This window comes from Cebidichthys violaceus, unplaced genomic scaffold (assembly GCF_023349555.1).
Source record: "Cebidichthys violaceus isolate CVI_PGR_0920_01 unplaced genomic scaffold, fCebVio1.0.p SCAF_3, whole genome shotgun sequence".
In the NCBI taxonomy this organism is placed as follows: Eukaryota; Metazoa; Chordata; class Actinopteri; order Perciformes; family Stichaeidae; genus Cebidichthys; species Cebidichthys violaceus.
The window spans coordinates 8074443-8090383 of record NW_027176483.1 but is presented as its reverse complement, the minus strand read 5'-3'; the positions used below and the strand labels follow the sequence as shown (position 1 = coordinate 8090383).

The 15941-nt window shown below is 40.8% G+C and overlaps 2 protein-coding genes across 3 annotated transcripts; both read right to left on the bottom strand.

The window, feature by feature from the left end:
- Positions 1–756: 756 nt before the first annotated feature.
- gnb5a (guanine nucleotide binding protein (G protein), beta 5a) lies at positions 757–4749 on the bottom strand. Its single transcript, XM_068722458.1, has 11 exons — positions 4424–4749; positions 3706–3842; positions 3555–3596; positions 2927–3003; positions 2696–2828; positions 2215–2358; positions 2026–2117; positions 1726–1774; positions 1542–1638; positions 1231–1397; positions 757–1145 (listed from the first exon to the last, which is right to left on the bottom strand). Exons 1-11 carry the CDS (start codon positions 4557–4559, stop codon positions 1134–1136), a joined length of 1086 nt encoding a protein of 361 aa, XP_068578559.1. The 5' UTR covers positions 4560–4749; the 3' UTR covers positions 757–1133.
- A 954-nt stretch (positions 4750–5703) lies between these two features.
- On the bottom strand, positions 5704–15761 carry myo5c (myosin VC). Of its 2 annotated transcripts, XM_068722423.1 has the most exons (40): positions 15657–15761; positions 15189–15299; positions 14909–15080; positions 14661–14805; positions 14433–14589; positions 14073–14216; positions 13910–13991; positions 13643–13750; positions 13453–13559; positions 13091–13356; positions 12912–12993; positions 12678–12818; positions 12465–12587; positions 12247–12330; positions 11960–12091; positions 11707–11804; positions 11515–11601; positions 11314–11425; positions 11003–11214; positions 10749–10914; positions 10493–10639; positions 10253–10417; positions 10043–10136; positions 9895–9958; positions 9506–9780; positions 9345–9408; positions 9178–9258; positions 8871–9051; positions 8683–8776; positions 8515–8578; positions 8262–8430; positions 8044–8128; positions 7865–7963; positions 7587–7741; positions 7177–7266; positions 6908–7058; positions 6527–6812; positions 6272–6446; positions 6103–6183; positions 5704–5974 (listed from the first exon to the last, which is right to left on the bottom strand). In XM_068722423.1, exons 1-40 carry the CDS (start codon positions 15681–15683, stop codon positions 5819–5821), a joined length of 5232 nt encoding a protein of 1743 aa, XP_068578524.1. In that variant the 5' UTR covers positions 15684–15761; the 3' UTR covers positions 5704–5818. The 2 variants fall into 2 exon arrangements, with proteins under 2 accessions (XP_068578524.1, XP_068578523.1); XM_068722422.1 differs by having other exon boundaries at positions 12678–12993.
- Between the last annotated feature and the right edge of the window lie 180 nt (positions 15762–15941).

Genomic DNA, 15941 nt, shown 5'->3' with positions numbered 1-15941 from the left:
GTAAACAATAACAGTGGCTGTTATTCTAGTCTAAATAGCGCAGTACAAGAAAATACAAATTATAAGATCAGGTAAAGAACAAAAAGAGAGTGCAAGGATATTCAAAACTCAATTTATTATGTTTGTAATACTTTGATAAACAGTCCCTTTAATAACTGTACACTAAACTACAATAAAATACTTACAGTAAATATTAAATTACAGCCATTGGACAACTGCATGAAAAGGAGTACATTCTAAGAATTTAAACATGTTTTTTTTTGTATTCATATGCATTAGTATTTATATATCTAAGGGACCACAGATTCAGATGCAGTGAGTACATAGAGCAGTAAGTGGCTTCCACAGCTGGAAACAGACAGATGAGAGGTAAACCATCTTTTCAAATCATTGGGAGGGAAAATCAATATCATATATTTTAGATTTACCTTTAAATATGTGCTTCTTTTTGCATTAGAATAATATTGGCAGGTGAGTTGCTGTCAAGGCTTGTTGGGTGCGCAGGATATGTAATTAAATCCATTTCTGTCTTATCTCATCCTCATAAACTACAAAGTTGTACTTTTGTTCATTAATATTTATGCCAATGCTCCATCATATGGCTTCAAACTATCTATTATTGATTAATTGTGAAGCTGAGGCCTTCATAAAAACTTTACTGCTTCCTCTGCAGACATATTTTGCTTCCTAGTATTCTACTTTCTTCTTCAGTCTGCATTCCTCCATTATTTTTTGTGCAAAAAAAACAACAACAAATAAATGAACAAGTAAGGTCCTTTATGTGGGCTCATACAACACATCACTTTATTGTGTCACTTCTATCCTAGACTGATGCTAGTCACTACCAATGTTTGTTCTGCAATATACATTTTACATCTTAAGTTGTAACCATAAGTACCTCTGTGCAATTTTCTTCAACCATACTGTAATACAAGCGTGCCATTTGGTTTAATTACTCTCTGAAATATGTAAATCTACCGTGGCCATGAGACTGGAGTATATACAATGCTATTGATATGCCCTATGTACAACCAAAACTGAGTCTCTATCTCTGTGATTGTACTCTAGCAAACAGAAACGTTGGTGTGTCTTCAGTAGGTCTGTCTACCATTTAATCCTCTGTGTCTTCATCATTAAGCCCAGATCTGGAAAAATCAAACAGCAGACATTACAAGATATCAACAAAAAGGTCACTTCACATTTGAAAAGTTAAGAACAGACATCTCATACCCGAAGAGTGTGGTCCCAGGAACCTGAGCAGAAGGCCGTCCCATCTGGAGAAACACGCAGTGTACTGACACGGTTCTCATGTCCAAACAGAATAGAGACCCGTGTTCCTTTGAGAACATCCCAAACATTTATGGTGTAGTCGTTGTAGCCGCCAAACAGTAACCGTCCTGAAAGATTTTTTTTTTTTTAAAAACATAAATGCTTTAAACTCTGCATTATTATCAATAATTATTAGTATTCTTATATTTGATTGGTAATTAATTGCTTTTTGGTTGAATAACCAGACTAATACTGAGGTGTATATTTCTTACCACTGAGAGAGAAATCAACACTGGAGACCCCAAATATGATGCTCTCTTTGGAATAAATAGCCACTTCTCTGTCTGCCCTTAAGTCATACAGCCGGCACTGTAATGAAGGTCATTGTTTGGGTGTTAAAGTTATTTTCAATATGTTTCCATTTACACTTCATGTGGTAAATATCTGATTACTTACTGTAGCGTCATCAGAGCCTGACGCAAATGCATCTCCACTGGGATAGTATCTATTAAAAAAAGAAACAGACAGTTAGGAACAAACACCTCTCTTGTGTAGGATGTGATTATATCTGACTTCTAGCGACTCCCAGTGGTGGTATGAATAAAGACACTGTGCAGTAGACTATCAGATTAACTTGAAAGATGTTACAAGACATAACATTTTACACATAGAGGATATTAAAATATCAGCATATTTCTCACTGATGGATGAATTAAAAATATTATCATTTAAAATTGACAATTGACAGTAACTTACCGCACACTATTTATGTCTGATTCATGAGTTTCGAAGGACTGAATACACTGTCCTGAACGCATGTCCCACACATTGGCCTTCTTATCACAGCCCTGCAAAAATACAGAATGATGCAGAATATGACCCAAATGTGTGAAGTAAACTAGTGAAATTTAAATAATAATAAGCTGTAGTGAAAGGTGTCCTCACCCCTGAAACAAACGTGTTTCCAGTCTCAGAGGGGGCCAGGTCCAGACAGAGCACGTCTGCTGCATGTCCATGGAAACTCTGCAACAGCTGCCCACTCTCAACATCCCATAATGCACATGTTCCATCCCCACTGGACGTCAGGATCTTTAACACAAGCAGACGATGAGGAGGAAGAATAGTGTCTGTTCTGAAGATCAGTAAAAGTCTATGTGGGCTAACACACGGCTATAAATGGATTGTCTTTTCCGTGTGAAACATCATGTGACCAGGACATCAAACCAGGAGCCACTGGCTGCTGTGAATTATTAACAAAGTGGGGGAGCTCCTTACATGGGTACATTGAAGGCAGTGATTTCTGATTAATAATGAGAGATAGCAATGACTAGAAAAAAAACAACCCTGTTTGCAGGAGCCTAAAGTGTAAAATTGGGGGTAAATTGCTTTTGGTGCCTGTGTTTTTGTGTTTGGTCGATGATCTCACCTGCATATCTGAGTTGGTGAAGCTGCAGGCTGACAGGTAGTTTGTGTGCATGGCCACTGACTTCTTCTTGGCAGCCAAGTTCTCATTCTTGTCCAGAGAGAGAGGATACACCGAGCATTTATTATCCAGGCCCCTTGTGACAAGAAAATGACTAAAGTTCACAAAAAGAGAACAGAAACCCAAACAGATGATGCGCCACATTTGGATCCTCACGAACAGTAAGACACTCACCCACAAGCTACAGCACAGCCGGAGGGGGCGTAGGCGCAGGCCATCACCCAGGTGCAAGGCATTGTCACAGCATGCTCCTAATACATATCAAAACACAAAGCTGCATGAGCCGCATCAGGACACCAAGATGAATCAAATTCATTAGAATCAATTAATTAGAGCAGAACAGGAAGCGTTAGGCTGTTACACATCAGCAGTGTAGCATTTGTCCAAAAGCAGAAACTTTATAAAACAAAACTGGCATTTTAAATACATTTTAGACATTCTTGTGGTCAATGTTCAACTCTAATAGAAATCTCTGAAGTCCCGTCCCCTTCGTCCTCATTCATTAAAATGAGAAATAGCATCTTTTGCACCATAGCACACTGTATATATCCTGTTGGTGTGGAAATCTTCCACGTCTCCTCCTGTCTATTTTGCCTCATGATTTGATTTTCTACATGATATTGGACAGAGTGAAATTCTCAATTAGTGGTTCGATAGATGATGTTTCTATACAAAGGCTCCCTCTGCAACATTCACAAAAAGGTACACTTTATTGCAGTTTTATGCACCAATAGTATTAATAAACCCTATTTTAGAAGCTATTCACATCCATATACATGTATGTTAGAAAAGAGAAAGTTACCTTGTTGGTGGTGAAAGCATCCCATACAATCACCTTTCCATCCTGCAAAGAGATTAGAACAAGTACAATATAAAAACACATATACTGTAAATCATGCACTCATACACTGGGCTAAAAGCATTTAAGTGAGCAGGAGCGTAAAGTGTGTGACCTGTGAGGAGCTGACGATCCTCCTCTTGTCCTTGCACCAGTCCATACACAGAACTTTGTTGCCATGTCCCTTCAGAGTTCTTCTGGTCTTCATGATAAACTGACCCAACCCATCCACCTTCTCTGCCACTTGATGTACTGTGTACACACACACACACACACACACACACACACACACACACACACACACACACACACACACACACACACACTACATTAAACCCTCTACTGGATACACGCTGGATTAATATTCCCATTAGCAATAAGGATTAAAGTGGGCTTCCAATATATAGAGGACTATTTTAAAATTAATCTTTTTTTATCTGTCTCATAATAATAATAATAATAATAATAATAATTCTCAAACATGCATTACAAAGGTTGTTTCTAGGTTTCTTTTCCAACATCTTATTTAACATCTGCCATATGTGATTGGACTAAACCACCACATAGAATAGAATTCAGATGGAAGCAGTGGGCTTTAAAAATGGGGAAGCAAACAAACACACTGCTTATTAAGTCGCCTGTTAAATATCTGGAGGTAACGTCGAGCCAATCGGGTCAATAATCAGTTCGGACACACTCACGTCCCTGTAAAACGGGCAACATTTGTCCTCCCGCTACAATACATTCGTCTCTGAGACATTTACTGTTATTTGTCTCGTCACAGTGTAAACGCAGCGGTGGCTCGAGGCCGCTCCATTTTCAGAAGCACTCACGTTCGACGTCGTGCAGCTTCGCTCTCTCCTCCTCCAGCTTCGTCTTCAGCGTCTCTGACTCCGTTTTGAGATGGGACAGAGTCTCATTCAGCTGTACCTCCTGTGTCGCCATTTCAGGGACTAGAGGGGATCTCATATATTTCCTTCGTGCAGGCAGCGATCGGCAGCGAAAAGGCTTGAAGCAGAGCTAACAGCTGATGCTGCTGTCATGACGTCACGGGGAGAAGATGCTCCTCCAGTGTTCAAATGGAGGAGGAGGAGGAGGAGGAGGATCTTGCATCCTGCATCCTGGTGATGCTGCTGCATCCTCAGCAGCCTCACTACTCTACCGCTGAATAATGCATTTAAATACTGCCGACATGGAAAACACAATACTGCTATGCAAACTACCTGTAAGAGCCATTTTGTTATTGTTTTGTTAAACCTCCCACCGCTTGGTGGCGTAGCGCCGCTGTCAATTAAGCAAGAGGTTCAAAATAATTAGGAGGGTTATTTGGTACAGGTGTGGCTGACTGGGCGGAAGCAATAATGAATACAGATGGATTATATGGTTTCTTTGTCTATGGTTTAGGAAATAGACTTGTGACAGAGAAAGTGTACTGTGCTCTGTTTGTTTTAGGTTAACGCTGCGATTGTAAGTAATACATTGTCTTTATTTTGCATACGTCTAAACAAAGCAATCAGCAACCCTGGTGGCCCTTTTTTTTGGCCGTAATGCAAAAACACAGCAGATAAATGAGGTGTTCGAACATATAAAGCCAGTTATTTCAACAAAGTCTATTATTCAGTAAATGTGTTTTCAAATCAAACAGCTGTTACAAGAAATATATTTTTAAACAAATATATTAATACCCTATATAAGCTCCTGTTCTGAGCTAATGATTCAAAATACTTTGAGTTCATTTTTGATCACACTGAGGTAATGTAATTAGTTGATGGGTATTTAATTGGCTCATATTTCTTTATTTTACACTCATTATATTTAAGTTTGGCTACCTTTAAGCCAGCCCAAAACTAACTGCTATTTCGTTTTTAATGATATAAAGCAGAGAAATGCAGCAAATCCTCACACTGGAGCTTAAACCAGAGAAGTATTTGATTGTAAAATAAAGCTATTAATCAATTACAAAAAAAAGTTACTCATGATTATTTTCTGTAGATTGACTAATCAACAAATTTGCAAAATATGAAAATACAAATTATTTTCTTTTGGATTTTGGTGCGTTGGGGGTAAATGACCACTGTAATTCCAAAAATCTTAGCCTTCAATTTTAAATATATTGTGTTCATTGTTTATTTAAAGTGTTCACATATTCATATATACAGTATATTGCAGTCATAAGTCGCCGGACTATGAATCAGTCATGAGGAGTGAGAGGTTGAAGGCTGGCTGTGTCAGATCCTGGTTAGGAAGCCCAGGTGAAGGCTGCTCGGCACCTGCAGCAGCTCCAGAGCCTGCGAGGACGGGCAGAAAGGGAACGTGACCTGGAAACGATAGCCTGAGTCCAGCATCAGCTGTGAGCTGGACCCGTCACGATCTTGTAGTAATGACTGCAACAAGGAGAAACTTGGCATATTTAGTCAAGTGCAAGTATGGCAGGTGATTTCATGACATTACAGTGTACTTTAAATTAGAAAAGTGTTACATTAAAATTAGAAAACTAAACAATCAAGCTCACCTGAACTTTGCGAACAAATGACGACGCCACCCTTTTCTCAAAATCATCAATGGGAGTGTAGGAGTTCAAAATCTTGACAATCTGCAAATTTGAAGTTAAGTTTTGTTTCGGTGTTAAGCTGGATTTTTCCAATATTACAAAGATGCCATGTGTGGCATGCATCAAGTACCTGAACAGGGTTGAGCTCAGTGCATTTTTCCGTGATCTCCTTGGCGTCGCCTTCAGTGGACTTGTTGACTTGCAGTAGCCAGGCGGCCTGAGACAACGGCCTCAGAGTATTTATAGCATTAGAGCTTTGCAGTTCCTTCTCCTTCAGCCATTCCTCCAGGTAACTGATGTTACACCTAAACAAAACAAAAGCTATGAACTCATTTTTGTCTGCGTAACAAAATTGTCTTTATTCTCATAAAACACAACCACAGACCTGATCTGCATTCCCTTTCTGCAGGAACACATATCTTTGCGGAGCATGATGTTGTTGAGGGTGGTCGCACCAACTAGGAAGAACATTTGCTTGACTGCCTGGTTGATGAGTCCCTGCTCCATGCCATGCTGGCTCATGGTGGAGTGGAAGACACTGAGCTGCTGAATGATGGAGGAGATGGTGTGTGTCTCTGAGTCCTCATAGATGCTGTTGGAGCGCTTCCTGAAGCCCGTCGGCTTCATGCTAGAAATCCCCTGTAAGCTCTCGTGCTCCAGCAAACCTGGCACTGTCGGACGAGAAAGCCAAGCAGCAGATTTAAGGTTGCTTATAAAGGATGAACACTATCAAAATCTGCATGTGAAAATGGTGATGATAAAGTACCAATTGCAGGAGTTAGGGTCTTTTCCATGACCGAGACAAACTGATGGTAGATTTGAATGGCCAGGTCGCTGAGAATCTGTCTGTGTTCAGACAAATCAAAATTCTGCAAGCAGTTCTTTTTCTGTCGAGGAGTATTTTGTTTCAGGAACTCCTTTTGTAACAGAAAGCAACAAGGAGACAAGAGAATGTCAAAAGATGCCTGTTATGTATATGATATTTTCAACAAAAACAATAATAGTGCAACCAGGGTAAATACAGTAAATACAGACCTCCTCCCCGCTGTACTGTTTCAGACAGTTGAGCAGCTGATACGTGTTTGAGAGCCAGAATGACAGCAACTCAAAGTCTTTGTGGTGACTCTGAAAAAAAAATGTCATCTTGCTTTCATTTCTTTTCAGCAACCAAATGTTTGTAATTCTAATTCTTCATTGATGTGACATCTTATTTTTTTCATGCAACATTTCTTTTCCCAGCTGTTTATCCTTTTGACATCATCAAAATCACAAAGTAAATTAATGAAAGCAAACTACACTGCTGCCAACATTCAGGCTACCTAATCTGAAATATGGACATGAGTAATAGCTTTTGGAATTTTACTATTACTTATATTATGATACTATTATTTATTTAGCAAATCTACAGTTGAGATAAAGGCTACTAGAATGGGAATCAACCTCACCATGATGACCTTTTTGACAGCACCGATGATCGCAGTCATAAGAGACTTGAGTTTGGCTTCGTCGTTCAAGTAGTCAGCATGGCGGATGCACATGAAGAGGATGTAAGCTGGCAGACCGGGGATCACATTGACCACCACACCTTTGGGCTTTAGGTCTGTGAGTGCAATATGGCAAGTTTGATTATTATTTATTACTGCTCAAAATCTAGAGGACCGCAGATGCTTCCTCTAGCACAAAGGAAGTCTGACAAAGTCACAAAATAAATGAAGAAGAATACCCAGAATGATGTTTTGAACGAGCCTGGATTCATCCTCTCTCGTGTACTCCAACATGCCAAGGTAATCTTTGGGAATGGCAGGTGCAGGCGTTTGCTTGGCTGTGTGGGAGACGTTAAAGTGAGGAACATAGAGCAGGTGGATTCATCTTATAATGTGTGTGTACAAACCACAGCACTACCTTTCTGGGATGTTTCGAGGCTCTTTATGTGATTCTGGAGTTTCTTTATTATTCTGTCTTTCTGGTCGAGCTGCTCTTCAAAGTCCTGAAAGAAAAGCACAATTTGTTTCTCTCTTTCATACAGACAAGACATACATGCACACAATCGTACTGTAACCCTCTATATCCACGGACACACACACACACACACACACACACACACACACACACACACACACCATATTCTCAGCGGTTAACCGTGAAGTCTCCTGTCTCAGTTTGTTCTTAGCTTCGCTCTCCATCAGCATCTGTCTCTTCAAATGATCATTCTCGTCTTCCAGCTCCTCAACTCTGCCCTGAAGCTCCCTCTTCAACTCCTCCAGCTCTTCAGCTTTTTCCTTAAAGTGCCTTAAAAGCAACAAAAATCAGGCCGACTCAGAAATGACCATCACTTCTTTAATCAAGAAACAGACTCCAGTCCGGTTGTTTTACCTGTGTTGGGAGCTCTCCTCTTTAATCTTCTTTTGAAGAATGTTTGTGATCTCCTCAGTTTTTTCTTTTGGATGACATGAACAAACAAAAAACAACAACAAAGTAACAGGTGAGATTCTAATCTGCAAAAGAGCTTCATGGTGAAATAGTTGAGGAAAAACAGAATACCTGCTAGTTCTCTGCCCTGCACCTCGACGTGGGCCTCCAATTCTTGTTTTTGTCTCTGCAGCTCTGAAGCCTGCAGCTTGAGCTCCGGTATAACCTGTGGATCACATGAAATAAGGGAAATGACGGAAGGTTCTGCACCTCATCAATCCAAAGGAATGAAATATAGGATCAAGAATGCAATAACGTACTGAGTTCTCGCAGTTGAGCCTGGACACTTCTTGGCGAATATTCTCATTGAGATTACTTTTCTCGTGGAACAGGTTTTGCAACTTGCTGTTCTCATTTTGAAGGTGGTCCACCTTCAATTTCAAGCCCTCCACTTGTGTCTCGTAGCTTTCCCTCTGCTCCTTCTGGCGGGTTTCTAGTATTCTGCCGTCAAAGGTGGAACCGTGTTAAATAGGATCAAGAGTGAACAAGTTTGTCACGCAGGTAAAAAACCTAATAACAATGGCATTAAGTGAAGGGATTGTTATGGTTGTCAGTAGAAATAGACACCTGGTCGCTTTCTGTAGGCCATCAAATGTTGCCAGCAAATCTTCAACTTCATAAATCTTCTCGGAGTCGTCTGGAGTTAGCCTTCACAGAAACAATGTGTGAGATTAAATGACTAAATGAGATATGGAACAACAATGTGAGAGAAACGCCTAAAATATTTGAGTTACCCCAAAAGAACCTCCTCCTCAACAACACCACCAAGAAGTTGTCTCGTAATATCGTTGATTTTAGCTGTAGAAAGATATTCAGGTATCGTCAGCACAATATTGTCTTTATTTATCTATAACGTATCATTTTCATAACAGAAGGTATAAGTAAAAGCATATACCTCTTGCTTGTTCTGACTGTTGCTTCATCTTTCGGTCCATGTTATTCCTCTGGTTTTGCAGGTTGTTGAGATCTCTGCGGAGCTCGGGAATAACCTTGACGTGTTTGGTGAGCTGGATGACCTGTTCCTGGAGGTCAGAGTTCACCTGGCCCTCCTCCTCGATCTTTCTCTGCAGACCTACTCTCTCTTCTTTCAATCTCTTAATCTCCTCTTTCAGAGTTTCCACCTCCTTCTCATGGTCCTGTCTCTGGATCGCAGTGTTGTTCTCTGCAATTCTGCCAAAAATCATCTCATCAACCAACTGAATAAACAAGCCAAAATGTACTATTGCTAAACAAGTATTTGCTCCATGCTCTCAAGGAGGTAGACTGTATATTTCCATTACTCACTTTCTAAACCTTGTTTCATACTCTTTGTCTTCCAGGAGGCTCCTCTTTATTTGATCAAAGTTCTCTGTAAGAGTGTAAAACTGGTCACAAATTTGGTGCAAATTCCAGTAAGAGTAGCATACATAGAAATCTTGACTACTATTAGTACCTTTGGCCTCTTTGGTGGAAGCATCAAACCTTTTCTCCAAGTTCTGCTTTTCAAGGTTTAGTGCATCTATTTCCTTCTGAAGCTGTGCAGTTGTCTGGAGCAGGAATAAAATTGTGTTTTTTAAAGGGCTCATACAGTCTGCTTCATAAGCAAACAGAAGACACAAACAATCTGTAACAAAAGATTTTTAGCATCGACTTCAAGACTGACCAGTCTTGCATCTTCTTTCGCTTTCTTCTCTCTGGCTTCCACAGACGCCTTCTGGCTGGTGGATTTTTCCAGCTGTGCCTCCAGACCCTGAAGCCTGTCCACGGTTTGAGAGTGGGAGTTGGCCAAGCTTGTCAGTCTTTCCATCAATCCACGGTTCTCTTTGTTCTGTAGGGATACAGGGATTTAGTGACGTCCTCTACATAAAAGCCAGAGCTGAAGTAACCTTCGATGCATATTTACCTGCTCTTCAGCCTTCTTTCTGAGCTTCTGAACCCGGAAGGAGAGCTGAACATTGAGCACCAGCCGACGCATGGTTTGAAAACGCCGCCGTGCCAGCCATGCTCTGGCATACTTCTGTAGAATGAGGGCTTTCTGCTCCTTCACCATCTGAGAATTAATTAATAAAGAAACAGCAGAGCATGAATAACATGTGGTTACAATTTGTAATTTCATCATACTAAATGACACAAATGACTAATTAATCAACTTCACAGACCTTCTTGTACCGTTTACGGGCCATCCAACCTCGCGTGAAGGCCTGGATGGTGATGGAAGCCAGACGGACTACCTGGAAGATCTGTGTCATGCGGTAACCTCTCCAGTATCTCTGGATCACCAGTGCTGCCCAGCCCCGCTTCAGTGCTGCAGCAGTCACTGTTTTACTGCAGAACAAGAGGGCGCACATGTCAGAACCCTGACGAATACAAAAGAGGATGCAGGACAACAAAACTGCAAGTGAATGCCTCTAACCGGATTGTCCTTATTCCACGGATGTACTGCTGGAGGATGATGGCTGCATCTCTCATGCGCAGGTACTTCCTCCTCTGGCTCCACCCGCGGACGTGCTTCTGGATGGTCACGCAGGCTCTTCTCAGTCGGTCCAGACGCAGCTTCTCCAGATAAGCTACCTGACCAGCTCGGAAGAAGATCTTTGTCCGACCAAACTTGTACTGATTGGGGTCCTAGAGATCAAGCCGTGAGGTGGAAGTTATGCACAAACATGAAGTGCACAATAATGCATGACAATGATGTATCAAAAGGCAATGAAAGAGGCGGCTAACCTGAATCAACCTCTGCAACACGTTCTTGCAGGTCTGTTTCTTGTCATTGAGGTCCGCCTCCTGATGTGACATCAGGATACTGTATCGGCTATAAAACTCATTGTATGTCCACCTGTTAACAAAAAACATGTGAACCATTACAACATGAGCATATGGAGATTTGTTTTTTGGCTTATATAGAACGGTGTAATAGAGAATCACCTGGACGGATAGCTCTGTGCACTGATACGAATAGTTTCAAGGACTCCACACGCTCGCAACTGCTGCACCACCCTCCTGGAGTCATACCTAAAAACAAACAAGGAAACACTCGCTTAAACCACAGACACAAACATGCACAAATGATTGAGGCTAATACAGATTGATTCCTGTCACAGTTTCACCAGCACTCACTCAAACGGGAGCTTTTCATCATTGGGCTTAATGCAGCGTACATAGTGAGGGGTGGTAGCATTCAGTGTTTCCATCAGTAAAGAGAGGGAGCTGCAGAACTACAGTCAACCACAAAGTTAATGAGAAAGGATACAAATACAACAAAAATACAACTCTGTTTTATTCTATATGCATTGGTAAATACAGCATATTATGGAAACTTCAATGGGAGTTTACTCTCCAGTGAACAGCGACAGTAAGCAAACATTTTTACCTTATCTCCCACTGAGGTTCTCAACTGTTTATTGGTTGGTTTCACTCCAGGTCTGGCAGGTCTCACTTTGACACCTTTATTGGTCACAGAGCTTTGCTTCTCCTCTCGGAAAAAGTTGGCCAGAAAAGGAAACTGACAACAATTGCAAGCAGGAGAAATGTGTTAAAATAAGAAAAATAAGCTGCATGGATTGGCTTTAATGATACAGACCCTTTTATTTGTTATTTTTAACCTCTATGATATATTGAAAAAAATAAAAGCCAAAATAAAACAGGGCTTTTGATTACCTTACTGACTCTCATAATGTCAATCAATTCTTCATATAGAGCGTCTCTGTTCTTTTCAAGAAAACCTGTACATTGATATTCCACCTGTTAATGGAAAAAGACTCACATAGTTTAAAAAAGGTATTTGTCAGGGATCCAAAAGCATTAATAGTGAATAATAGTATGAGTAACATTTGTGTTATGCAGGAAATGGGTTTCTAAAGGTCACCAGACTGCACCTTGTCTGCAAAGTGTTGAATAACAAATGCCTCATTTGATAACCTGGGCTTCTCAAACAGAGGATTGGCATCGAGGTAGTTGAACAGCTTTTGCAGCCAGCTTTGGTCAGTTCCCTGAGGAAACTGTAAAGTAAAAATACATATATGTATAGGAGGCACAGCAAAAGTGGACATTTTTCACTGTAAAAATTCACAACACATCCATTCAATTACCAAACATTCTTCATCAAGCAAGTCCAGGATCCCCATCTTTGCTTCAATCAGGTCAATGACCGGCTGGTTGTCATAGAAATCTATCAACGTCCATGGTATGTCCTCTCTCATGTACTCCTCTTGCTCCAGCTTGAACACGTGCTGATTGAAAATAAGACAACAGAGGAACCCCCTGGGCTGATAAAGGTTTGCATGCTGTGTTTTACAATGATTTAGGAATATGGTGAAGCATACCAAGTTAAATTGCTGTTGAAGCTTCTCATTTGCATAGTTGATACAAAACTGTTCAAAGCTGTTGATGTCAAACGTTTCAAAGCTGAGGACAAAGGAAACAAGGATCACATCACAGATGGCCTCATTAGAGACCAGAAACATCAAGCAGCTGAAAAAAACCATTGCTGTATCTGCAATACCCATAAATGTCCAGCACACCAATGAAAGCGTGTTGCTGTCCTGCAACCCGCAGTGCAGTATTTATCCTCTTAATAATACAGTCAAACAGATGGGCATAGATCTGCTTGGCTAGGGCATCTCTGGCATTTACAGCCCGCTCTTCGGGCACCGGCTTCACAACCGTCTCAGCCACCAGAACGATCCTCCGGTGGCACAGCCAACACGCCAACTCTTCTGCACTCACACTCAGCAACTCACAGAGGACCGCCAGGTGTGGATCACCGGGCTGGAAGATATGCAAATCAAGTTGTGTGTTGAACCAGGTTAATGTTTCAAGATCTAACCGAGCGGACAAAAAGCCATTTAGGGAGGTGAGACTCACAGGAACTGATGATTTTCCATCTCCAGAGTTTCTGATTTTGACATTTCCCAAATGCAAAATGGCAGCCAAAACTTTGAACACATCTGACTGAAAGTCCTTCTTCAACCCTGGAGAGGAAGAGAGAGGACGGTAACGTAAACATCACACTAAAAGCAAGTTACAGTCTGACAGATACGGTGTTTTTTTTTACCCAGCAGTGAGAAGGTCTTTCGAGTCTCCTCCATGTCTTTCTTGTCATCTACACCTTCAATACTGATATCACCGCCCATGCAGGTGTACTCGAACTTATCTGCACTCACTACAGATGACAGGAATATATAATCAGGCAGTATTACAATACAATAACAAACATGTGTATGATTGTAAGACTTAGATGTGTGTTCTAAGTGAATCAGATGAAGAACAGTCGCTGCTCCGTCTCAAACCTGCTCAATAAGCCCTCAGTAGAAATACTCACACAGTCTTAGATTCTTGAACTCTGGCAGGTGAGCGCAGGAACACATCTGGTAGAATATGTGATAGTTTCGCTCATTGTCTGCCTGAATAAAACAAGGGTATCATTGTTATGTATCAGATATTAAAAGAAAGAAATAACACAACACCTTCATCTCATACACTACCTGAAAGACGACTCTAGATTTCTCTAAGAGATAGGTCCTCATGTTCGCTCCGATGATCCGGTACCTCCTGTCAAAGCTGATCTCCGTGTATTTCCCGAAACGACTGCTGTTGTCGTTCCTGGTGGTCCTTGCATTTCCTATTGCCTGAGAGAAAATCACCTCTGTTGATCCGATGTCTTTTTAAGTTATCTTAAACTTTGTCTTTTTAGTTATTTAGTTGCCTTAATTAATGCACTGCATGCTTTATATTGGTTTAATGTTGTCACAGTACTGAAACATTGACCATTTTGCCAGTTTCGTGGAGAGAGCAGCGATGTGTTGCCTTGTGAGTACAGAGCTCCTGGTCCAGTCAAATCATACCTCTGTTATCGGGTTGGATGCCAGGACTTTGTCTTCAACGTGAGTCTTACTTCCAGATTTGCTCACAATAGCAAAGTACCTCATGGCGTATCGAGCGGACACTGTTTTCCCAGCTCCAGATTCACCGCTGACGATGATAGACTGGTTCTTGTGGTTTCTGAGAAAAAGTGTACAGTTATAAGTTGACTGTATATTGTACTTTATGTGATCATTTAGTCTTTTATTTACCTGGCCATCTGTTTGTAAGCCTCCTCTGCTACTGCAAATATATGAGGGTCCATGTCTCCCATGTTCTGGCCTGAGTAGGCATGAATGATTGCATCTCCATAGACGTGAAGCTGTTTGTATGGATTTACAGCCACCAGTATAATACCTGCAAAGTGAGGAAACAGCACAGGCTGAGACAAGAGCACCAACAAACTACAATTCAGTGGTAAGATACAGTTTGACAGTCAATGGTCTTGTTTCAACAGTACCACAGTAGGTGTAGATGATTCTGGACTCCACAAATCGCACTTTAAGATTATGCAGGACAGCAGGTTCGTGCAGGTAGCTGAGAGCGGTGAGGTCGTTCTCCCCCACCAAGATGTCCGGGTTGCGCAGTGGAGGGAGTTGTGGTTTTGACGGGTCAACAGGGAGGTGGTGCTCCTGTACAGTGACAGGTTATATAAAAGAGGCAGGTCAGCTGTTACTTCTCACCATCATAAATCCATTGCAGCTGCATGTGTAGGTTTTATTATTTCACGTTTTACTTACAGTGCCATCTTCAAGAAGCAATTCAAGAACATTGTGCCCAAAATGAAAGTCTCTCATAACCTCGGCTGATTTCCACACATGTTCTGCATCTGGTATCCACACTCTGTTGTACTATAAGGGAGAAGATTTCAGTGGTGTCAAGATAAACATTTAACAACTTATCTATAGCCTAGTTCAAACATATAACACTGTAAATGTAACACAATTCCCTATGTGAACATCTACTTAATAAACTATGAGGACCTTAATTTATTTCTTATTTAACAGCAAGTCATTACAGTTCATATTTATATTAACAAGTCATAAAGAGTGAGTAAGAGTAAACAGTTGAGCATTTAGACTAAGTCCAGCCTCCTCTACATCTCTGCAAATTGACTGAGCCTTGAGAAAGTTCCCATATGTTACAGTAAAACAACATAAAGGTTGTATTATCTCTATTGAAATAAAAACATGGTGCTTTTCTCTTACCTCGGTGTACAGTTCCAATAAAGCCATGTTCAAGCATTATTGTTTTAACTTCTCGTCAGTATTTTCAGTTTTTGTATCACTTTACTTTTCAGGTTACCAACGAGTTTCTTCCTCCTCACAGCTATGCCAGTATCACCAGCATCAAGACAGACACAATCACATCGCTTTACCGGTTGTAATTTTCAAAATAATACTCACTGAATTAATTCAAAATCTCTCAATAAATTGAGAAAAAACTTGAACCAATTTTCCACTGTATGAATTAGTCTTGAAATGTTCACCCAA

Coding starts and splice junctions, on each gene's coding strand:
- gnb5a (XM_068722458.1), bottom strand. CDS start 4,559: ATGAGATCCCCTCTAGTCCCTGAAATGGCGACACAGGAGGTACAGCTG. Junction 2,829..2,926: donor GGCTGTGCTGTAGCTTGTGG/GTGAGTGTCTTA, acceptor TCTTGTCACAAG/GGGCCTGGATAATAAATGCT. Junction 1,775..2,025: donor TCAGACATAAATAGTGTGCG/GTAAGTTACTGT, acceptor TTTTTTTAATAG/ATACTATCCCAGTGGAGATG.
- myo5c (XM_068722422.1), bottom strand. CDS start 15,683: ATGGCTTTATTGGAACTGTACACCGAG. Junction 12,994..13,090: donor GGTGTGCTGGACATTTATGG/GTATTGCAGATA, acceptor CTTTGTCCTCAG/CTTTGAAACGTTTGACATCA. Junction 10,640..10,748: donor CCCGTAAACGGTACAAGAAG/GTCTGTGAAGTT, acceptor ATTAATTCTCAG/ATGGTGAAGGAGCAGAAAGC.